This window comes from Perca fluviatilis, chromosome 5 (genome assembly GCF_010015445.1).
Source record: "Perca fluviatilis chromosome 5, GENO_Pfluv_1.0, whole genome shotgun sequence".
Taxonomy (NCBI): domain Eukaryota; kingdom Metazoa; phylum Chordata; class Actinopteri; order Perciformes; family Percidae; genus Perca; species Perca fluviatilis.
The window spans coordinates 17,217,232-17,241,308 of record NC_053116.1 but is presented as its reverse complement, the minus strand read 5'-3'; the positions used below and the strand labels follow the sequence as shown (position 1 = coordinate 17,241,308).

Genomic DNA, 24,077 nt, shown 5'->3' with positions numbered 1-24,077 from the left:
AGATCAGTAATATAATATTCTAATAATATATACTCTTTAAGTGACCACTCTGTCCAATGAATACTTTTACACGTCTTTTATTTCTGAAATTGGCCCCACACTTTCTGTTAACCACAACTAGTAAACGTATCTTGATGTTTAAAATGGGTTGACTGCTCCTTTAAATAACACACTGTATAAAGGTTAGAATAGAACAAGGCTAAAAATGTGGAGAAGCCAGCTCACAGTCTCCTTCCAGGTTTTAGACTAACTACAAGGAGATTGGCATTATGTATCAGCATGTTTAGACAAATCTGCAGCCGACACTCTGGTGTAATATCAATAGATTAAATAGGTTGTTATCAGAAGTGATTGCCTTGAAATGGCCAGTTCAGATTGTATATTGTTTTGAGATGTTTGGAGCCAGCTCCCTGCAGAGAAAGTTTCCATTGCATTGTGGCAGGCAAGCTGTGCCCCACGGCCCTGAGCCCTCTGCCATCTGTTCCTGTAAAACTGACATTGCCAGAGATGCAAAAACATAACATTTATTTAGCCAGTCGGCTTGTGGCTCTTTGGAACTGAAGACGTGAGTTACCAGTGCTGGTTGGAAAAAGAAAAGAAAAAAACAGTCACAGTGTTGGATCTGAATCTTTCCTCTTTTAAATAACCTGCACCTGTTTCTGAAGGGGATGATTCACCTGAGAGGACTGGAAGTTCTCCAGAGAGGGAGGAGAACATGAGAACAGCAGGACAGGCTGATACTGCAATGTCTAAGAGACAGTGAGAGTGTCAGGAAGAGGACAGAATCCATTTTTCCTTGTCACTGGTCAGAAAATGAACATGTCAGCAAGGGTAGCGTTTGGAAAGGGGCGCCTCACTCCCAAGAAGCTGTCCTTTGCTTTCCCTCAGACAGATTCCCTGAGGAAAGGCAGCCGGTCTGCAGGAGGAAAGCGGAGGATGTTCTCGTTTTCTCTCAGATGTCGACTGGGCATCATCAGAGGGGGAACCAAAGGTAAAGCCGACTGTAATATTTTGGGAAATTGTAATGTATTCAGTTGATGTCTTTGATATTGGAGGACAAGACGTGAGACTTGGAAGTTTGAGTTATTTTCCAATTTATGCAGTTATAGAAAAGAAAAGTTTTGTTGCCGACACAAAATAACTTAAGTTTAGGTTCATCTGTAATGAATTAACCCAAATTACATAATATATTACCTGAATTAATTAAAAAACAGAGAGTTAAACTGTGTGTGCAGCAGGCCTGTTAAACTGAGCATTCGGTTGACTGAAATCTGAGCTTTTGACCTACCTCAAAGGTGAACACTGAAGCATGAGTATGTGCGACACATCCTTATCCTCTGGCTCTTTTTTGTCACACTAATCTGTGCTGGCTGACAAGTGATTTAGTCATATTGCTTTTCAGACTTTCACTTGCAACTGAATCTGATCACCATAAGATGGCAGTGTGGTCAGTTTGATAAAGGACCAGGTTAAGATTCAGGTCCTTACACCTAGAATACCCACTTTTGTCTATAATGAAAATTCTGGATAAGTTTCTTTGTTTACAATTATGTAGATGAAACATTGGGAAATTGTACAAAGCAGCACTCACTAGTGAACACAATCACAGGTTATTCTTTTATTGAGAGTTTTAAATATTATGCACCTTTTTTTAGTCTTTTTAAATTCTGCTCTACTTTGTTTCTACTTTGGTTGAGCATTCCTAACCTCTATTTATATGCCAAGGTTGCTACAAACATTCCACTTTCTTAATCTAATCATTGCATTATTACTCACCCCACATCCATAATGTTGATATCTGGTCTGGAGTAAGTGCAAAAGAGTAACTTTTTATTATAATCCAACATTTGCCACCCTTTTCCCAGGGGTTTTCATCACTCCACCACGCTGTTCCCTCTACCGATTCTCTTTATTCTGTTGGAAATTAATTAGTCTCGCTCTGAAAGACTGCACTCACTCACATTGTAAATTGGGTATTAAGGACAAAAGTCTCAGAGGAAATTATCTACACCGAAGAGTATTATGTCCACTGGAACAGCTGACTAATTAGGCTCCATGCAACAGCAAGTAGAACCATTCCAGAATTTCTTTGTTTGTAATCGCGTTACACATCTGTAAAATAAGCAGTTGTAGAATGGATGGTAGAATTTCACACTGTGAATTACTGAATTGTGGGTTTTGCTGGTGTTGTACCTTGTTTTGTTTTTTTTCCTGCCTCCAAAGTCTCAGTGATGACAACAATTTGTCTGCAGTGACCAAAACAATTGAGGCAGACAAGGCTCCATGGGGCTGCCAGTGAGGCTGGAGGAGGGCATTTGTTGGTGGTGGTGGTTGCAGTGGGGGTCAGGAAGTGGCAGGCGTCAAGGTTTGTGTGCATGACAAATGGTCAGACAGGTGTGTCGACGGGTCAGTTAGCAGACCCGTTAGTCCTTCTGTGTTTGGGTGGAGGGACCTCAATGGGCCCCGGATTAGCAGAAGGTCCTCTCACTCTCCTGTGGAGCAAACGGGCCTTAGAGGAAGTGCATTTAATTGTTACACAATCGCTGAGATTCTAAATGTTCCTTTTTTTGCATTTCATTTATTTTGACTTGACCATAGTCAAATCTGTCATCACAGCCTTGTGCACGACAACTGCACTTTTATGAATAACATTTCAACTGCTAGACATCTCAAACAGGCAGCTGTTCTGCACAGGAATTTTGCATATGCATTTTCCATTAGGTGCTTGTGTGTGCTTTTTTGAAAGAGAGATAGAAACACTAGTGCTGTGCAGATACAAGCTCTGTACAAATGGGTGCAGTACGTGAGAAAAACGTGACACAGTGCAGGGCTCAGTCTGACAATGAATGTGCAGGTGGTGTTAATTGTGCAGCGTTGAGTGTGTGGAGTGTGTGCAGTTTTGTCAAGTCTAATCATGGTGTGTGTAAAAGTGCGTGGGTGGGTTTGAGAATGTGCATATGAGGGGTGTTTGACTTGGTAGTAAATGGAGTGTGTGTGTGTGTGTGTGTGTGTGTGTGTGTGTGTGTGTGTGTGTGTGTGTGTGTGTGTGTGTGTGTGTGTGTGTGTGTGTGTGTGTGTGTGTGTGTGTGTGTGTGTGTGTGTGTGTGTGCGCTGGGGGAGGGAGTGACGATTGTGTGTGCCTGCCTCACTGAACCCCTCTGGCAGAGGGAGAGAGAGAGAGATAGAGAGAGAGAGCAAACACACTCACTCTAGCTCTGAATGAGAGAGGAGGGTTATGTGTGAGCTCATGTGAGTGTATGAACAGGGGATGATAAACCCTCTGGAAAAGGACGGCTGATTAGTAAGAATAGCTCAAAAATGGAACCACGGCAGGATGGGAAGAAAAGGACATGAACCATTGCTCTCCCTGCTTTGGATTTTATAGAAAAACAAAGCTTGGTAGATTTATAATTTTGACGACTGAGAAGAACCCCTGACATCTTTTTGTCGCCAAGTTTAAATAGAAAGAGGGGAACTAGAGACCATCTGAGGATCAGAATTTGCCCTGTGGAGCTCAATTCCTCACTGGGTTTTACAAACGGGAACAAAGGTTAAGGAAATGTTGGCAAAGGAATGAAGAGACGAAGATGGTATTTCTGTTCTATTTGAGTGGCTGAGACTCTTTTACCTCAGGTGGATCCTCAGCTCTCTGCTCACTACTAAAGATCAGCAGGGTTACTTTCCAAGGGTGGCTGCGCTGATTAAACTATAGCCATGCTGTGTGGTCTGAGGAGAGACACCAAGAACAGCATTGGTAAGAGCACCACACTGATCTTTGCAACGCGGAGTCAAGGGGGTAAGCTTGTGTGTTGTAGTAAAGGATTTGTTTCACCTGGATCACCTGTAAAGAGTGGTTTATGACAGCCACTGCAACTGATGAGTGCTACCTCAATGTTCCTTCTAATTGTTATCTTATTTTTTACCTGTAACCATAGAGTCTGAATGCAAATCAATTTGAGCGTACAATTTTTACAATGCATGGTATGCAATGTATTATGGTTGTGATTGGTTGAAAGACCACCAGCTCTTCAGGCCATTCTGCCATATGTAATTGGGGCAGATATAGCAATGTAAACCAGGTCTGGCAGGGCCCTCGTTTATAAATAAAGTTTTACAGCTGAAAATAGCATTATGATTTCATTGTCACTGTTAATGCCACCCCCTTATTTAACCTACATTCTGATTTGTTACGAGAGGGATGGCATAGAGTGCCCTGAATTAAACCAGGAGTTAATTAACTCACCACATATTTATGCAGTAGCACAGAATTTTATTTTAGTCAGTGCGGCACTCCGGGGTCCTTTAAATGCAGCTCTTCTGTCAAACCTCATCCTTGAGCCTTTGCCTAACCTCCTTTTCAAAGACAACAGAGACAATAGTTTTACAATAGTTGTTTCATTTTTGGGGCGGTTTATTAATCAGCTCCATTCTGATTTTAATTCTGGCCGTTAGGGTAGATGATGGTTATTTATAAGCTGGAGGAGGATGGCTTGATGGTACAGTAGCGCTCAGTCACGCGCAGACTGCTGGGTCTGCGTTACCCAGAGCTAATGTTGCCTTTTGACTGCAATGACAGCTGCTGGACTGTCAGGACCCTTAGGAGCCTGCATGGTTACGAGGGTTTTACCCAGCCTAAAGTGTTTGTGATGTGTCACTCACTTTGTTTGTGCCTCACAGCTACTGGACAGGATATTTGTGCAAGGATGTGTGTGTAAATTAGTGTGAAATACCATACTGTATTATGCATATGTATGTTCTATACATTATAATCCCAGTAAAGATATTTCTGTAGTAAGGTCTGACTCATGCAGCTGTGTGCACAAGAAGGCTGAATTTCCTTCTTTACTCCGTCATATCGTATCCTGCCCAAAGGTTTTTTAGGCCAGTGAAGGTTTGACAAAGGATCCATGCCTCTCTGCTGTCTACAGGCCTCATCTTCAGTTGGGCAGATGTGGAAACCTGATTGACTTGGACAGAGGGAACACAGTTGTGTTTGATGCCCTCCGAGCACTTGCTTCCCCCAGCTCAGTCTTTAGAAGTCAGCACAGATAAAAGACTGAACTGAGGGAATGTGGAATATAATTTTTGATGTCAAATTGATATACTGTCAGGCCTGGGACAATACCTTTTAAATGATGGCCAGACACATTGTATAAAATTGAGTTGCATATTAAACTGGGCCTACAATGTGTAGGGCGGCCTAAAGCCTTTACACATACCTTTTTATGGTACATACAATACTAAGCTATTAAAATAATAATTATTGACATTCATATATTTATACATCATGTTTTAATGTTAAACATACATGTGCTACAGTGAATCCTTAAGCTTAACTGTATCTGTGGATGGCTACCTTAGTGGACTACAGGCCAGTAAGCCTATCATCAATGTTGTGTAAATGAAAAACTAGAAAAATCACAAATAGGCCAATTTATCTTTGCTAATACTATGTAAGAAATATTTTAATTTGTGAACAAATTTGATTGACAGACACACATTCCTCACCAATTGACTACAAGAGGCAACAAAATGAGGGCCAAACAAAACAGTTAAATTTCATAAATTTTTCTGCCTTGCCAAAGTGCCGCTCTAGGCTATTGCCTAGACTGTAGGTATTACACTGACCATGGATAAGTACCTCATACAACCCCACTCAAAAAAATTCAAAACTATCCATGTCTTTAGCATGTAGCATGAGGCACTAACATGGCCCCTACACTTAAATACACTTTAAAACAGGCCTTGGCATAGCTCCTCTTTATTCTTAAATTGGTAACATGATGTTCAATCACTGTGCTGGACAGCTGAAAAGGTAATCCACAGTGGACAGGATTAGAAAAGTGCCAAGTCCGTTTCCTCATCACTATGACTGCTGTCATGCTTGTATGGCTGCATTCAGGTTCAGATGGCTGAGTGGTGGCTCTGCTAATCTGAGGCCAGCCCTGTGCTCTGTCAGCAATAGGTCCCTCTGTGGGTAAAAAATAAATAAATAAAAAAAACAGTTTCCCTGCAGAGCAGATTAAACATTTCCCATCTTTCTGTAGCAGCTGCTGTAAATGACTTGAAAATTATGATTTTCTCTGTATGCCCCAACAGTCCATTAACTGCATGCTGTTCTTTCCGGAAAATTCCCTTGCTTTAGTAGCTGCATACATCAAGCTCGCCGCAAATGTATTCTTGTGTTAAATTAATGGTTTTCAAGGGTCTCTGCTGCAGACAGAGATGAGTTATTCAAAACCCTTAAACCTTTTATAGAGTTGTGGAAACAAAGTGGGGTGACCTTGCAGGGTCCTGAATTCAGGCGTATCACTCTGTTTGAGTTAAGGTTCATGCCTGATGGATGTATGTGGCTGTTGGCTTAGTGCTGCCCCGCCCCCTCCCACCAAGAGCCTCACATTACCCAGGGTGCAGTTCAAAGCATTAACATGTGTGCAGCTGTCATGATGTGCAGTGAATGGTCGTGTTCATTTAGCCTCCTGCTGCAGAGTTTCCCTACATGTCACCACAGTGCTTCATAACAGCACCTCCACACCTCCCTGCTGTCTCCTCAGATGAAGGACCATACTCAAAGGGGAGCAAGGAGTACGGGGCATCTGACCAATCACATTCATCCTGCAGGCGCAGCTTCTCAGGTACAATACAGTCAAACCTGACATTTTGTTTTCTATCTGTTATCTGATTCATGCTACTGTGTCCTCAAAAAGAAGAAGAGTCATGCCGTCTTTGACTGAGATTTTTGTCTATCTGCGTGTAAAGCCATGTGCTGTGTTTTCCTTGATGTTTCACTGTTTTGAATGCTTAGATAAGGTTAAAAAAAAAACGCTTGTGTGGCACACCTGTCATTTGCAGTAAAGCACACTTGGTAGACTTCACGTAGAACGATCTAACAGCACAGCAGAACATGGACCACAAGACAGAATGAGTCCTCTGATGACACTATGTAGCCACATATCTGTCAGAGTCAAGAAACTCATTTTCATTCACTAAAGAATACAACTGGATTTGCCTCTTTTGTAATAATGCATTGAATGTCTTTCCATTATGAGTATTTAGGGTGCTATTAATAAAACTGACTCCATCCTCCTCCTCCTCCTCCTCCTCCCGAATCTGTCACAAAGATTCACTCAGATTGAGAGATTTGAAGAAACAAGGAAAGGACAGGAAAGTGAGAAAAAGTGGTCGTGTGTCAGAGGGCATTTTTGTGAGAGATTCAGGAGAGAGAGATGAAGAAAAAAGTATTTTGTTGCCTCTCAGACAGGTTGACTCTGTCAAGCAGACGCTAATTCTGACTGTGGATCTGTGTCTGTATCTGTCAGCAGAGGAGTACCGAGGAGTGACCACGGTAGACCTGATGAAAAGGGAAGGCAGCAGCCTTGGCCTCACCATCTCCGGAGGCTCTGATAAGGATGGCAAGCCCAGAGTGTCAAACCTACGGCCAGGTGGGCTAGCTGCCAGGTGAGATCACTGCTCTGTGATGTGGTTAAAACCTGGCAACCACACCAAGCTGTCCGGACTTGTTATTCTGCTAGTACAAATGTGCACGAGTTGCAAAGTTATAGCAGCTTGCCTTAACTGCAGGACTGTTGTGTTAGATCAGCATGATGCCGTCCCTCAGAGTAATACCCCAAAGTCCCCAAGAAACCATATAAGAAGTTTTGATTTAGTTGTTAATATTTTCATTTTTTTCATTGTCAGTTCATGTTTAATCCACTGTATGGTGGTAATAATTAAATATACATATTTTGTGAGCTTGTTTTTTTATTCAGTGATTGCTTAATTAAGATTCAATTAAACACATTTTCCCAGACGTCAACGGCATTAAACTAATTTTCTCCAACATCAACCACACGAAAGGAAAATGTAGTGGAGGACTCACGTTTCATGATGATTAAGCAGCGTGTGACACACGCACACACAGTCTGAAAATGTCTTGGCAAAATATGCCATCGCTTGTCAAGTCTAAGGGGGTTTAAAGACAGACACCGTGCTAATTCTTCCAAGCATTTTGTCTTCCCACAGCTGAGTTCATGCTTGTGTGGATGTGCTAGCTAATTTACTGAGTGGAAAGAGACGCAGACAGACAGGAGAGAGACTGGCAGTGACACTGTGTGATGAGACCGGACCGGATCAGGCCGGTCGACTCTGCTGGTCAAGACGTCTCTCTCTGTCTGCTGTCAGTGCTGATTGGCAGTCGCCCAAAGGTGAGAGGGGTGAGGAGGGCAGAACATCTATTTAATTAATTAGCCTTCCAATGAGCAGCATGTTGACTCAGAATGTCATATGTGAGACAGCATGTACAATCATCTGCGTCAGTGTTTGAAGGGAAGATGCTTTCAGCCATCCACTCGACGCTCACTATTCAACACAGCTGGCTCTGTATGTTATTCCACATACTGCACAGAGATTTCTAATCAAATTATCAATGCAGTTTGGACACTAATTTATACAACCAACTTCTTGTTCTATTTCTGCCTCTTTCACACAGTTGGAACAGCCAGAATATAAATTTCAGATCAGACAGTTGGATTTGATTTTGTTCATGAACGGATGAACTTCATCAAAATGTGCTTTTGTAACAAACAGGTAGCTTTGTAACAAACATGAGAACAATGAGTTTAACATTTAAGGTGTGAGCCGTAAAACCAATAAATGAGTACAAAGTGACTAAAAATCTCTGCAACGTTGTTGATAAGTATCTGCCCCTCAGTAAGAAAAACATGCAATTCCAAAACCCAAGTGACTTGCAGTGAATCTAGAGCTTTTTAGGGCCCTGGGGGGAAGTTTCCCGTATTTCCCGATTATTAATCCAGCCTTCATCTTGATGGTCTGTACATGACTTTCTGCAGGAGTGACCAGCTGAATGTAGGAGACTACATCAAGTCAGTGAATGGCATCAACCTGTCAAAGCTTCGCCACGATGAGATCATCAGCCTGCTGAAGAACATCGGGGAGCGAGTTGTGCTGGAGGTGGAGTACGAGCTGCCTCAATTTGGTAGGTGAAGTTCTGCAAGAATAATATTTTGCCTGATTGTTCAACACATGCTCAGATGTTTGGAGACAGTGCTGTCATCAAAACAAATGGTTTGTATTTTCAAATGCATAAAAGTTAGGAAATGGGTGAATATTAAGATAATTAGTTAAGTCTGCAGACCATAAAAAGGCTTGTCTTATGATTTCTAGATGTCTGTCTTAAAACTGAGCTTAATTGTGTTTAAAACCTAGACGTCTAAATATGTTCCACCAAATTTTGTCCTGAATTAACCTCATCATCTATACATCTTTCGGCCTGCAAATAACCAGGTCAATACTTATTGGGTTTCCTTGATCAAGGCACTGGCCTGAGAAACAGAGTTGTTCCCCTGGCGCTGCACTGTGGCTGCCCACTGCTCTTAAATCATTAGCAAGGGTCAAAAACATAGATTAATTAAACATATTTCCACAAGCCATATTTGTTCTCATGATTCAGCACTTACAACACTCAATCAAACTGTTGGAAAAGCTTTCTACATTGCTAAATTTATGTGTAGCTTTTGCGGATTGTAGAAATAATTTTCTGAGTCTGTCCTTTCCTGTCAACTCTTAGTCCAGAACCCCTCAGGAGTCTTAACCAAAACCATGGAGGTGTGTTTACACAAGGAGGGAAACAGCTTTGGGTTTGTAATGAGAGGTAGGTGGACAGGATGTTTTCTTGTGTAAATCCTTCAGTAAAAATAATTAGCTTTTAGCACTGATTTATGTTGTGTGTGTTTTGTTTATCTAGGAGGCTTCCACGAGGACTGGCGCAGGTCTCGTCCTCTGGTGGTTACATATATCAGGCCCGGAGGTCCCGCTGACAGGTGAGGGCATGGATAAATGAGTTAGTGTTTGTGTGGTACTATTTATGTGGCTTGTAGGCATTTTATGTCTCGATCATGCATGAATGAGCCTATTCAAATTATTGTATGTGTGCATACATGCATGTTTCTATATCTATTTAGATGTATAAACTAATGGATATGTGTCTTACTAATTGCCTTATCTTTGTCCCCAATTAAAATAGTTATCCATTAACCATGTGGAATTAGATTATTAAGATTTATGCTTTTAAATCCGCAATATGTTTATGTGCACATTATTTCTTTTGCATCAGTCTACGCTCGGGCCGGTGCATGAAATTGTGGCTGTGACACATATGGAGTATGTTATCTTCAAAGCAGAAAGGGCACTGCTCATCCTGAGGCTAATGCAACATTGCACTTTTCCCCATGAAAACCAAAACACTGGAGCAAACATAATTCATCATCAAAGACTTTATGGCCATTTATCTCATTTATCCTTCATCTTACCTGGGAGGGAACACTTATGTGGAACTGTTTAGTGATTTACTGTGACTTGTGCTTTAGCACTTGTATGAGCATCTTGTGCTGGCCGCCTGTGTTTTATTTTTTTTTTCTCTTTCTCCTCCTGTGTTTATCCAGAGAGGGGACTTTGAAGGCCGGAGACCGAGTGTTGAGCGTAGACGGGATGCCTTTAAACCGAGAGAAGCACGCTGACGCTTTGACCATGCTGATGCAGAGCGGCCAGGAAGCTCTCTTCCTGATTGAGTATGACGTCTCCGTCATGGGTGAGTATACACACACAGACACACACACACACACACACACACACACACACACACCACACACACACACACACACACACACACACACACACAAACACACACACACACACACACACACACACAAACACACAGGGAATATGTGGAGGCTTGGTAGGGCAGTGTTGCTCTGAGGGTAAATAATGTGGCCGTTTAGCTGCATGGATGTGAGTGAGTGAGTGTCGGTCCTGGAGACGCCACCAGGGGAGTCTGACTGGCCCAAGAGCACACTTCGACAAGGAAAGGATAGATGGATAATATTCAGTGTTTTGTTATAGTGTGGGGATCTCTCTCCACTGAATCATGGCAGGTTGAAAAAGTGTATTGTTTTTCTGTATCAGAGCCATTACAGTAAGTAAATTGTTGATGGAATATAGTACAGTAAACAGTACATATCTAGCCTGGATGCCAGCCGAATTTAGCCCCGCCCACAAAATTCGAGGTCGGGAAGTTCTGACTAGAATCTGAGTATGACCACGTCAGGCTAGTACATATCAGTATTATTTCAAGCACATTTAACAATACATTTTTTATGATTTTATGATTTTCTTAATTTTGACTAATTTGATTCGTTGATTTGATTTTGGGTCAAAAAGTAGAAAAATATGCTACTGAAGACAGGAACTCACTACAGATTATAACCTCCATTTGGTCATAGTGATTAATTCTCCATAAGATCACAAACTCTGCTCTTTGCAAAATAGGGCATGTCACCAAGGACATTCGACACACATTATCTCTCTGTATGTGGGTGTTTGGGATCTAGACCTCCTGCCACCACACTGAACCAGTCAGAGGGTTCTCAATTATAAGAAACATTTTATTACTTAAATCTGGAGGGAAAAAAAAAAAAAAATTCAGTTTAAGCTGTTAAAGTTTTTCTCAATTGTGTAACACTGTTGCAACTCTCAAAAAATGGAAGTACAGTAAATGTCTCAATACAACAAATGCATGTCAATTAGGGACCATTTAGAAATAAAAATGTTCCCTAGTTATATTTTCTCTCACTGTTTAATATTTTGACATGGTCTTTTCCATTGCTGGTTAAGATTGTAAAAAGATGCATCTACTAATCTTGTAGGCCTCTCTCATATCTGTGTGAATTATCTGTTTCAGAGGCAGTGCAGCAAGCCTCGGGCCCTCTGCTGGTGGAGATAGTGAAAGGTCCCTCCGCCAGCCTCGGGATCAGCCTCACTACAACAATATACAGGAGCAAACAAGTTATTATTATTGACAAGATAAAGGCAGCCAGCGTGGTGGAAAGGTGAAACCAACCTTTTACACTATACTGCCCCACAGACACTTTCCTATTAAACCAAAGCTTTTCTCAGTTACACACAATCTGACACACTGTCTCACTCTCTCAGATGTGGAGCGCTGCATGCAGGTGACATCCTTCTGTCTATAGATGGGACCAGCACAGAGCACTGCTCTCTGATGGAGGCCACGCAGCTACTTGCTAACACTTGTGATGTTGTGAAACTGGAGATTCTCCCAGCCAGTCAGAGCAGACTTCCTGTCAGGCCGCAAGACACAGGTATGTCCTCGAGGTGACACAAAAAATTTAACTCTGTGAGATACTACAAAAGAAGACATCAGAGAGATATGGGAATCAGCAATGAAAGAGGAAATCACTTTTAACACATCACATTAAGATTAAAGAAGTCGGGAAAAAATAAACATATTGATGTGTAGCAAAACATTTTGTTCATTCCTCTTCCATTAATCATCTCATGGCCCCTCAGATTTATCGTTTGAAGTAGTTCTGTGCAGACATGGGGAGAATATAACTTCTCTTCTCTCAGCTATTCTATCTACAGCTGTCAAGAGCCGGGTTCCCATGTATTGTAAATCAGCCTGTGTGTGTGTGTGTGTGTGTGTGTGTGTGTGTGTGTGTGTGTGTGTGTGTGTGTGTGTGTGTGTGTGTGTGTGTGTGTGTGTGTGTGTGTGTGTGTGTGTGTGTGTGTGTGTGTGTGTGTGTGTGAGTGAGTGAGTGGCCGGCAGCGATCATGTTCTGTGGACTTATTTCTGGGTCAGCAGCTGCAGGGGCTCCTTAACATATGAGCATGGGAAGAATCATACACCATGACAAAGGAAATAAGATGTAGTTAAGTCTTCTCTGGCGGTCGCTGAATCCTTTCTTCAGCAATATTTCTTTGTCCTTTGTTTAGTTTTTGTCTGGTCCAGCCTGCTGCACTTCACTTTTATTTGCCAAACTTCCATCTTTCTTTTATCCTTATTTACTGATTTATTTTTTATCAGTGTCTTACATTTTTTTTAGGGTTAAATCCTCTGAAGAAGGAATACACATTAATACTTTCCAAGACTGCTCAGTGAAATACTTGAACTGCATTGGCTCCTGTGGACCACTGGACTGAATTCAAAGTGCAGCACATGTATCACTTCTCAAAGAAATGACAGGCATGCTTTTTGCCTTCTGACATTTCTATTTAATAAGTATTCACTTCTTGAAAAAGGCACCATGACGTTACAGTAAAACGATATTTTCGCAGCTTCTTTTCCCCCCAGGATAAGGCATGATTATAAGATGCAATTTGTCTAATCTCCTCCGGGGATTTAATAAGACTGATACGGCCACTAAGAGATTAGGAGTTAATGTTTCTTTCCGCCAGCCTCAATCGAAAACACCATATCTTGGAGAGCTTCCCCTAGGTGAGCTTAACATAAGCTGTCAGAGCCAAAGCTTCACAGGTTTGATTGAGTCAGATAGAAACTTGTTCTCCGAAAAGGGCTGCGGGTTCTCCTGCTTGTATTTTGATTACATACAGTTGGATTTAACCAGGTTCCCTGAACATGGCAAACATCCCAGGCGCTACAGCAGTCATCCATGTTTCTAGCAAATCTCCCATCCATGTGAGCAAATTGTTAGAGATTATACCCTTGCAAATGAAGCAGCCTGGATTACTGTCACATGTAACGCTCTGTGACAATTTTAGTTGCATGAATATGTAAAGGAACATTAATTATCGAGGTGTGTCATGCAGGAGGTCAGTTGTTTCCCTTTGAATGCTTTACAGATACTGTGTGACTGAATGCACTCTGTTTGACACGAGGGGATAAGACACCTTTCAGAATTAACAATCTGTGCTCTCCATTTCGTTCAAAGCGGGAAAAGTCAACAGAATTGCTAAATGAAAACCACATGAATATAAATCACATATGATTAAGTTAAAAACACATTTAGACCAAGCTGTCTGCCAATCAGGTGCAGAAACAGACACCCTGCATCATCAACAATCAAGTTTTCAGCTGTGCTCAATCAAGGTCAAGCCACATGCCTCCTAACAGCCAGTATCCCTTCCTGCTGAACACAACAACATTATGACTAGTGGTCTTACTCAGACTCTTTTTGCACCATCTGGCTCTTTTGAATTATATTATATATATTTATAAAAAATTATAAAAATGATATCCAGTTTGCACTTAGGTTTTTGGAAGCTTGCTAGTAAAAGTAAGATATTTTTATTTTTAGTCCACCACTTCCCATTCAGCCAATTGAGCTCTGTGTGTCTAACTGATTTGTCAGATGCACGTCAAAATACATTAAACCACAGGATTTAATCTAGTGTACCATGACGACAACATTAAATATCAATTACTCTGATCCGAATTATCCTCCAGGCACTGTGTGGTGTGTTACAAATGTAGACATGGGAATGAAAGTGGGATTTCTTGAGTAGAATTTCGAAATGTGCACAACAGAGGAGAGGAGCTGGTATGGCTTCTCAAATGGATGTGTTTGCCTCTGTATTGCTGCAGTTAAAGTGCAGAAGAGCAACCATCATCACTGGGACCAAAGCAGCAACTACTGCCATCCCCCACATGCCAGCCACGGCAAGACATGGAGCAGCCCAAGCCACCCACACAACCAGCAGGACCACTGCAAATGTAAGTTATCAATTGTGACAGCACTGCTGCTGGCAAGACACCATAACAGGAGGCTTTTCTTCAGCACTTTTTGTTAAATCTTTTCCAAGAGGTTTACTCCAACACTGTTACCACAGTTCTTTATTTTGGTGCATGTTCCCATGATGAGCGTGTGATGCAGCTGTGGACATGAATACAATGTCATGGTGATGTGATTTTATCCAACTGTACCAGCCTTTTGATACGTGTAGTGCTATGTCTCCTTTCAGCTCTGGTGAGCGGTGGCTTCTCCCCTTCCTCCACAGCCACCTCAGGCTTTAGCAGCCAGGGTAGCAACACGCTGCCCTGTCCCATCCCTCCGATAGCTCCCACCAGCCCCCGCAGCTTGACAGGCAAGAGGAGGAACAGGAAGAAGGACCATAAGAGCTCACGTATGACCATCCGCCTGCCTCCTCCTTTTTTCGTTTTAGTTTTTACCACACTAAAGGGTTGGTTCAACCAAATTAACCAAATGCATTTTATTATTTCGTCCATCCCATTTATATCAATGAGAGTAATAGCTAAATCATTCAATATTGAATTAAATTGTAATATATATATCTAATGGTCACTTCAATAAACAGAAAAGGGATAAATGAAGATAATCCACAGACTTCACCATCACTGTCAGAATCAACAGTTTTTATAGAGACTATTTATTCAGTAAAAAAGTAGTTCTCTGTGACATTTGTTCATTGATCACTTAACCCCTTGTGTCCAATATTTTGGTTTATGTCAAAATAACCTGCAGAACTATTTCCCTTAGCCTCAGCTGTACTTTGTGTTGCGTGGAAATTAGCAAATGTTGCTATGCTAACACTTAAATTGGATGGTTATATGGTAAACACCATGGGTAAACATTATACATGCTAAACATCAGCATGGTCAATATTAGCATGTTAGCATATAGCTAAAAGCACAGCAGTGTTACTTTACAGCCATTGTATTGGAGTGGAGGCAGAAATCTCAGAACCCAGATACATAAAACTATACAGCAATCTCTAAGTGAGAAAATATGTTTGGCTTTGTTTTTGTTTTTTTGTAATTTAGGTGAACTGACCCTTTAAACATGTTTTGCTTTTAAAACACCTTCACCTCCTGTTTCACCCCTTCACTGTGTGAACAGTTTTGACTGACCACTGATGTAAACATGACAGACGTAAACTGTAAAAGTGACTCATTCCCTCTCTGTTGTCTCTGTGGGTGCATGTCTCATCCCCTTACCCTCCTCCATGTTTTGTCTCCCATAATCCCTCTCTTGCTCCATTTATCTGCCACTTCTCCACTTATATCTTTCTCTGATGTGTTCCCGCCCTCCCCCCCCGTCCCTCAGTTTCTCTGGCGTCCAGTTCTGTCGGCCCAGGGGGGCAGGTTTTTCATGTGGAAACAAGCGAGGTCATCCTGAGGGGGGATCCACTCACAGGTTTTGGGATCCAGCTGCAGGGGGGTGTCTTTGCCACAGAAACCCTGTCTGCTCCCCCAGTCATCCGCTTTATTGAGCCCGACAGCCCAGCTGAGAGGTAACACACTGAGACACCTAACGAGTAAACAAGTATCATGTATTGAGTCACCTTGAACTAGATGGCCCCAGTGCTAATCATTCAGCCACATGTGAAAAAAGTCTAATTTTAACCTTTTGTCCCAATGACTATTTGAGCTCAAGGCAGGCGCATTAGAGCTGCATTTGTCTAATGTTGTGGTTCCCACATTTGGGGTCCTGCCCTACATTAGCGGTAACAAGATAATTAAAATCAGAAAAAACATCACTACACAAAGTTATGCTTATTTATTTTTTCAGACATTCATCTAATCTTGACTCAGCAACAATAGCAGTGTGACTCTATATATGGCAATGTTGGTCTGTGGGTTGGTTTTTCCACCACTTTGGTCCAGACTGAAATATTTGAATACAGTTTTTAAATGGATTGTCATGCAGTTTTGTACAGATATTCATGTTGCCCAGAGGATGAATCCTACTGACTTTTCCTTTAGCGCCACCATGAGGTAAAAATTTCGGGTTTTGAGTAAAATGCCTCAAGAACTATTGGATGGATTGTCATGAAATTTGGTTCACACATTCAATAAACCCCCTCAGGATTAATTGTGAAATAGATTTTCATTTGTCCACTAGTTTAGGACCAAATCACATCATAACTAATGACATTCCATCAGCAGCTGTACTTTGTGTTTAGTGCTAATTAGCAAATGTTAAAACTAAGATGGTGTACACATTATACCTGCAAAACGCCAGCATGCTGATGTTAGCATATAGCTCAAAGCACAACTGTGCTTGCTTTTCTTCGTCTTTTAAAAAAACATTCAGATAAGACATGGGGGGGGAACACCCTATTTGAACACCCTGCTATTTTGCAAGTTCTCCCACTTGGAAATCATGGAGGGGTCTGAAATTGTCATCGTAGATGCATGTCCACTGTGAGAGACAAAATCCCCAAAATAAAATCCAGAAATCACAATATGATTTTTTTAACTATTTATTTGTATGATACAGCTGCAAATAAGTATTTGAACACCTGTCTATCAGCTAGAATTCTGACCCTCAAAGACCTGTTAGTCTGCCTTAAAAATGTCCACCTCCACTCCATTTATTATCCTAAATTAGATGCACCTGTTTGAGGTCGTTAGCTGCATAAAGACACCTGTCCACCCCATACAATCAGTAAGAATCCAACTACTAACATGGCCAAGACCAAAGAGCTGTCCAAAGACACTAGAGACAAAATTGTACACCTCCACAAGGCTGGAAAGGGCTACGGGGAAATTGCCAAGCAGCTTGGTGAAAAAAGGTCCACTGTTGGAGCAATCATTAGAAAATGGAAGAAGCTAAACATGACTGCCAATCTCCCTCGGACTGGGGCTCCATGCAAGATCTCACCTCGTGGGGTCTCAATGATCCTAAGAAAGGTGAAAAATCAGCCCAGGACTACACAGGAGGAGCTGGTCAATGACCTGAAAAGAGCTGGGACCACCCATTTCCAAGGTTACTGTTGGTAATACACTAAGACGTCATGGTTTGAAATCATGCATGGCACGGAAGGTTCCCCTGCTTAAACCAGCACATGTCAAGGCACGTCTTAAGTTTGCCAATGACCATTTGGATGATCCAGAGGAGTCATGGGAGAAAGTCATGTGGTCAGATGAGACCAAAATAGAACTTTCTGGTCATAATTCCACTAACCGTGTTTGGAGGAAGAAGAATGATGAGTACCATCCCAAAAACACCATCCCTACTGTGAAGCATGGGGGTGGTAGCATCATGCGTTGGGGGTGTTTTTCTGCACATGGGACAGGGCGACTGCACTGTATTAAGGAGAGGATGACCGGGGCCATGTATAGCGAGATTTTGGGGAACAACCTCCTTCTAGTATTGAAGATGGGTCGAGGCTGGGTCTTCCAACATGACAATGACCGAAGCACACAGCCAGGATAACCAAGGAGTGGCTCTGTAAGAAGCATATCAAGGTTCTGGCGTGGCCTAGCCAGTCTCCAGACCTAAACCCAATAGAGAATCTTTGGAGGGAGTTCAAACTCCGTGTTTCTCAGCGACAGCCCAGAAACCTGACTGATCTAGAGAAGATCTGTGTGGAGGAGTGGGCCAAAATCCCTCCTGCAGTGTGTGCAAACCTGGTGAAAAACTACAGGAAACGTTTGACCTCTATAATTGCAAACAAAGGCTACTGTACCAAATATTAACATTGATTTTCTCAGGTGTTCAAATACTTATTTGCAGCTGTATCATACAAATAAATTGTAAAAAAATCATACATTGTGATTTCTGGATTATTTTATTTTTAGATTATGTCTCTCACAGTGGACATGCACCTACAATAACAATTTCAGACCCCTCCATGATTTCTAAGTGGGAGAACTTTCAAAATAGCAGGGTGTTCAAATACTTATTTTCCTCACTGTAACTGGTAGAAATGTGTCGTAAGTAGACACTGCTTTGTTTTAAGGGGTCAGTCACAAGCCAAAAAAGCTTTAGTGCTTGTCAGCCCTTGGCATAGTAACTAGTTTATTTCCTTAGTGATGGAGGTCATATAGCCCAAAATGCCACAAGGTCAACAGATGTTCTCAGTAATTTACAACAGTTACTTTAGTCTTGAATGTGCTGCAAGGAGTAGTCGTGTCCACTAGTAGATTTATCACACATTATACATGAGACATTGGTGCAGTCAGTGTTTTTTTTTGTTTTTTTTTAAACTCCCTATATTGGTCTGTATGTAGTATTGATCAAGACTGCATGTTGCTCTCTAATTAACACACAGCTCTGATCAGGCCAGTGTGTTGTATCTGTCCTTGTCTTGCAAGATTAATGATAGGGTCTGTGCCGGCACTGCAGGGCCGCGTCCCCTGGGTCTTGTAACACGATTAGTCCAGCAGCAGTTGGACAGGAGTGACAGGAGTACAGCATCCGACTGTGATGTTGGTGTCTAAGCCTCCACACAAGGTTAATGAGCAGCGGTGGTTAGTGAATTAATATCAGTTGACAGTGCTTCAGTGTTTGCAGTTAGGAGCCTGATTAAATGTGTGATATGTGGGATCTTTTTTTCTGTATGAGTCCTCGCTTTGCAGAGGTGATTTTCCAAGTTCAAGTAATGTCACTGTTCAGTGTGTTTATGTCAAGCCTAGAGGCCATATCATTTCATAGATTGCTTTTTAAACATTCAGCCAATGACCACTCTTTAGAATCCTTTCACTGAAAGCAGAAATACAAAGCTTTGCTGATATTAGTGTGGGCATAGTCAGAGCATTAGTAGATTAATAACTTGGTTAATCAACACATTTTAATCTTAAATCATTTATGAAGCAAAAATTGACCACCATTTGGTGCCTCCAGCGACTTAAATGTGAGAAGTTGATGTATTTAAAAAAAACTTTGTGTATGTGTCTCAGTCAGAACTTTCTTTATGAAAATGACCATACAGGTGAATCAACACCTCTCTAAAACAATTTCAGCAAAACTAAACCTTCATGAAGGTAGCATCTATTGCAGGGCTTATGTATTAGAAGAAATGTATTTAACTGAGTGTATATGTATGTAATTTGTTCTCAGGTCTCGCTTGTAAAAGAGATCTTGACCTCAGTGAGACCTCCTGAATGATAAAGCCTAACTAAATAAGTTGAAGACATTACCTTGGGCTCTGGGAAATTGTGAGGGTCACTTTTCACTTTTTGATTGGGTAAAAGATCAACATACTGTATTAATCAATAATTTGAATAGAATCGCTAGTTGTACCCCTAGTTAAAATGTGATCAATTTTAGTTATTTAAGGGGAGACACTACAGATGAATAGGTTATCAATTGTAACTAGTAGATATCAACATGGAACTTCCCCAGTTGATAATTGACAATAATTGCTTGTTTAACAATAAAAAAAAAGTGCTAATTTGGATACATTTCCAAAACAGAAATCTGAACATTGGCTAAAGCCAGGTTCAAAATTCTTTAGTCAAATGTTTTTACAAAGGTAATTTCTTTTTATCACTCAATAAATCAAAAAATACTGCGAACAGCCATAAAAAAAAAAAAAATCAATCTACAGTTTGAGATATCTACAGACGCAAATAAACAAAGTGTAGTAAAATAAACCCCTTATCCTGTATTTTGGTTGTTTTCTTTCCACTAGTCTGAAAGACGGCAGGTAATGAAAGCAAAATAGCCCAAAATAAAATTGACCAGTGCATGAAAAACCAATGTTTTTGCCTGTATTGTCTTGCCTTAAGATTTTTTTTTATTTTTTATAATTCTGTTACATTTACACCCAATATACATTTCTTCTAAACATCTATATTTACTTTTTATATTATTATATTAACTGTTGAGAGGGGGAAATATCAGTCTTTCACAGGAGCTTTATTTCCACTATAAGGCTTCTTTGTGCGTTTCTTCTTTGTGAAGGTGTGGGCTGCTGCAGGTTGGGGACAGACTGTTGTCCATTAATGGGATCCCGACTGAAGATGGCACTTTGGAGGAAGCCCATCAGCTGCTCAGAGACTCTGCTCTGGCCAACAAGGTCACAGTGGAGATTGAGTTTGACGTTGCAGGTATCATATTGTGAAGATAAATTCTTATATTGTGAGAGCTCTGATTATATTTGTGCTTTCTTACTTACATATATCTTCATTTTAAATCCCAATTAGAGTCAGTGGTTCCCAGCAGTGGCACCTTCCACGTTAAACTACCCAAGAGGAGAGGAGTGGAGCTGGGCATCACCATCAGTGGTGAGTTTGTTAGGAACGAGAAAAACGGCAGGGGGCAGTGTAGCTCAGTAATACTCCACAGACCGGCACACCGTAAATCCCTTTTGAATCCATGTTCTGTGTTCCATAAAACTCAGGCTTGCAAAACCACGAGGGCAAATACCTCATTACCGGCGAATAATACTGGCCTGTACCAGCTTCATCATTACTGTTTGTCCTCTGAATAAACAGAAACAGGAAGCAGAGTATGATCAGTGCAACAAAAAGAAAAGGAAGTTGAGTGATTTCAAAATGGGTTTAGCCTCATATCCTACATCCTAAAATATAAAATCACTTTAATGTTTCTTCTGTTTTACCAGCAAGTAAGAAACCTGGCAAGCCCCTCATCATCTCGGACATCAGAAAAGGAAGCATAGCACACAGGTATGTCCCATCAGCACACACAGCTCATAATATTACTGCTGAACATTGTATTGCTCTCACAGCACTAAGTCGTATCATCTTTTCATGAACAAAATACAATTGTTTTGGGAATCCACTGTGTAAAACGAGCTTAATTGGATTGAGCTATCAAAACTGGATCAGTAGGGCAGAGCAGCTACATTCAGAAGGGCTCAGTGTTGATTAGGTTGAGGGTGAGGTTACAGTGACCCCCGAGGATCCCACAGAGACACTAACGCTAATAGGATTCTCATACTGAGTCAGGAGGAGCAGCTTGCTGGTCCCAGGTGAAAGTTGTGATCCTCCTGCTTTTGTGTCCGGTAGAACAGGCACTCTGGAGCCTGGAGACCGGCTACTGGCCATCGACAGTGTGCGTCTGGAGAACTGCACCATGGAGGACGCCATGCATGTCCTGCAGCAGGCCGAGGACATGGTCAAACTCCGAATCCAGAAAGATGAGGACAACATTGGTACATTAATAAACGCCAAACTTGCATTCTGTATAAAAGCAGTGGTGGAAAGTAACAAAGCACATTTAACTATGCTTAGTTAGTTACTTTGAGTATTTCCATTTGATGCAACTTTGTACTTTAACTCTATTAGGAAATAGTTTACTTTTTGCTCTATTGCATTTATCTGAAAGTTTTTTAGTTACTTTTCAGATTAATATTTTTATGTAAAAACATATAAGCTTATAAAATGGCCCCTTACAAAAAGCAGAATGTAGATGAGGCCACTTCAATTGTTTTGAATTTCTATAAGCTATTAGCAGTTCCACCAAAGAAAGATTGCCCCTTTTAAACTTCTCCAAAGGCTTCATGTAAATACAAAACCTGGACTCGGTGAACTAATGTAGTTTACTAGATGTAGTTGAGTGTTTATAAACAGTGTATTGGTACTTAAACGTAAAGGATGTGAAAACGTCTTCCACCACAGTATAAAACCCATACGTTATTTGAATGCAGTAAAATGACAAATAAAGGAGGTAATGGTCTGTTAGGTTAAAAAGCTCCTATTATTTGTCCATTTGCACAAACGTTTTTAATTAACATATTTTATCATAAAGGTATTCTATCTTCACAGGGTTTATAATGTCTACATAATCTTATTATGCATGGCATCTACTCTTTCCCCCCATGTGCTGTAGATGAGTTGGAGATGTCAGGCTCTATAATCTACACAGTTGAGCTGAAGCGATATAACGGACCACTGGGCATCACGATCTCTGGCACAGAGGAGCCCTTTGACCCCATCGTCATTTCTGGCCTCACTAAGAAAGGCCTGGCAGAGAGGTGAGAGAACGACAGGTCAGGGGCTAAATATAAACTGAGGCTAGTCAAATCTGTTGCGGCCCCCTTTTTTATAGAATAAACAGTAAGTCAGTAAACAATGTCTGACTCGTCTTTTTCTATAACAAGAAGCCTCTTTGTTTCCGTCCCAGTCAGCGCGCTGGCAGCCTGACAGGTTTCCTGGCCCGTCTGTCGGTACTGTCTGGTATACTCTGGTATCTCTGTCTCCTTTGCTCTCGTAACTCTGCAGGACCGGGGCCATTCATATAGGGGACCGTGTCCTGGCCATCAACGGAGTCAGTCTGAAAGGAAAGCCACTGAGCGAGGCCATCCATCTTCTGCAGATGGCTGGGGAGTCCGTCACCCTCAAGATAAAAAAAAAGGCTGACCGTATGTTGTTGTTGTTGTTTTTTGTTTTTTTTGCAACTTATTACTTATATCCTTTTGTAGACTTGTAGTGGCTTGCAAAATGATCTTACAAATACAGTTGCAGAATTGAGACAAAAACAAACATTTTAAAAAGAAAATGAAACAAAATACAAACAAGCAAAGGGAAATAGAGGGGAAAAATCATAACAAAAGCAGAGTATATAGGTTTAGATAGATTCATAATAAGTTGCATTATGACACAAAATAAACATTCACATTTCATTTAGTTTATTTCATAGGCCTAAAACATTATTTCTTATCATTTTTTTTCAAATAGTTTTCATAGTTTTATTCTTTAGTTAGGTAATCCAGCTTGTCCATTCTCCTGTGGAAGAAGCATCCCTGTTGAGCCAATGTTCAGTTATACATTCCCTTCGCTGATCGCACGTCATTCTCCTGTTGATCTCACAGCAAGAAAGCAAACCTTATTTGTATAGTGCTTCAAAAAGTGCTTTACAAGTGAAGGGAAAGACAAGTTAAAAAAAAAAAAGTGTACAAACCACAAAAAATAATAATTAATAATTTGAGCCTTTTCCAAGGCTTAAAGGCCGAGAAAGTGATGTTTTATTTTTGCTTTACGTTATTTGACTCATTGTTCATTCCCAGAATCTGATGGCCGACGGCCTCTGGACAGAGAAGCTGGGTTTTTAAGTGACACAGAGGATGACCTGACAGACTCCCAGAAGACCAGTAAACACTCGGAGGTCTACTCAGCCACTCTGCCCAGTATAGACTCTGCAATGAGCTCCTGGGATAGCTCAGGGTTTGACGCAGGCTACGGTAGCCAAGGTGAGGTCCACTGGATGCTTGCTGTTTATAAATGACCAGTTTGTCTGTCTTGCCTCTAATGAGGTCAGTGGATTTTTTTTTCTTTTTCAGGGACATATCTTCACAAAGCATCCGATATATTGCTCAATCCAAATGAGTGGCGACGCACAAAGCACAGGAGCCAAACCAGTTCCAGCTCTGCAGGCCTAGTCCACCACGCAGCGCTGTATGATGGGAGGTTCACTGAGGATGAGTGGGACAAGATGCCTGGGTAAGTGCACAGGGCCTGCATTTTTCTTCCTGTTAACATCTTGTTTCCTGTCAGTGCAGCGTTAAGTGTTTTTGATTTCACAGTAAAGGGT

General features: G+C 41.2%; 1 protein-coding gene across 6 annotated transcripts in view; it reads left to right on the top strand.

The window, feature by feature from the left end:
- The first annotated feature begins 565 nt into the window (after positions 1-565).
- The window catches only part of LOC120558336 (glutamate receptor-interacting protein 2-like), a 31,528-nt gene continuing 8,016 nt past the window's right edge, over positions 566-24,077 (top strand). Inside the window, exons 1-20 of one of the 6 annotated variants that reach the window (XM_039799280.1) lie at positions 566-991; positions 6,555-6,635; positions 7,320-7,458; positions 8,850-8,995; positions 9,587-9,670; positions 9,764-9,839; positions 10,461-10,606; positions 11,756-11,903; positions 12,007-12,176; positions 14,420-14,548; positions 14,797-14,958; positions 15,900-16,086; positions 20,487-20,632; positions 20,729-20,809; positions 21,148-21,211; positions 21,554-21,699; positions 22,377-22,521; positions 22,769-22,908; positions 23,554-23,736; positions 23,827-23,986. In XM_039799280.1, coding sequence (XP_039655214.1) covers positions 814-991; positions 6,555-6,635; positions 7,320-7,458; positions 8,850-8,995; positions 9,587-9,670; positions 9,764-9,839; positions 10,461-10,606; positions 11,756-11,903; positions 12,007-12,176; positions 14,420-14,548; positions 14,797-14,958; positions 15,900-16,086; positions 20,487-20,632; positions 20,729-20,809; positions 21,148-21,211; positions 21,554-21,699; positions 22,377-22,521; positions 22,769-22,908; positions 23,554-23,736; positions 23,827-23,986 — 2,711 coding nt within the window. In that variant the 5' untranslated portion in view covers positions 566-813. Of the gene's footprint in view, positions 992-3,195; positions 3,797-6,554; positions 6,636-7,319; positions 7,459-8,849; positions 8,996-9,586; positions 9,671-9,763; positions 9,840-10,460; positions 10,607-11,755; positions 11,904-12,006; positions 12,177-14,419; positions 14,549-14,796; positions 14,959-15,899; positions 16,087-20,486; positions 20,633-20,728; positions 20,810-21,147; positions 21,212-21,553; positions 21,700-22,376; positions 22,522-22,768; positions 22,909-23,553; positions 23,737-23,826; positions 23,987-24,077 lie in introns of those variants that run through there. The other 5 variants (XM_039799276.1, XM_039799275.1, XM_039799279.1 and 2 more) reach the window with 5 other exon arrangements.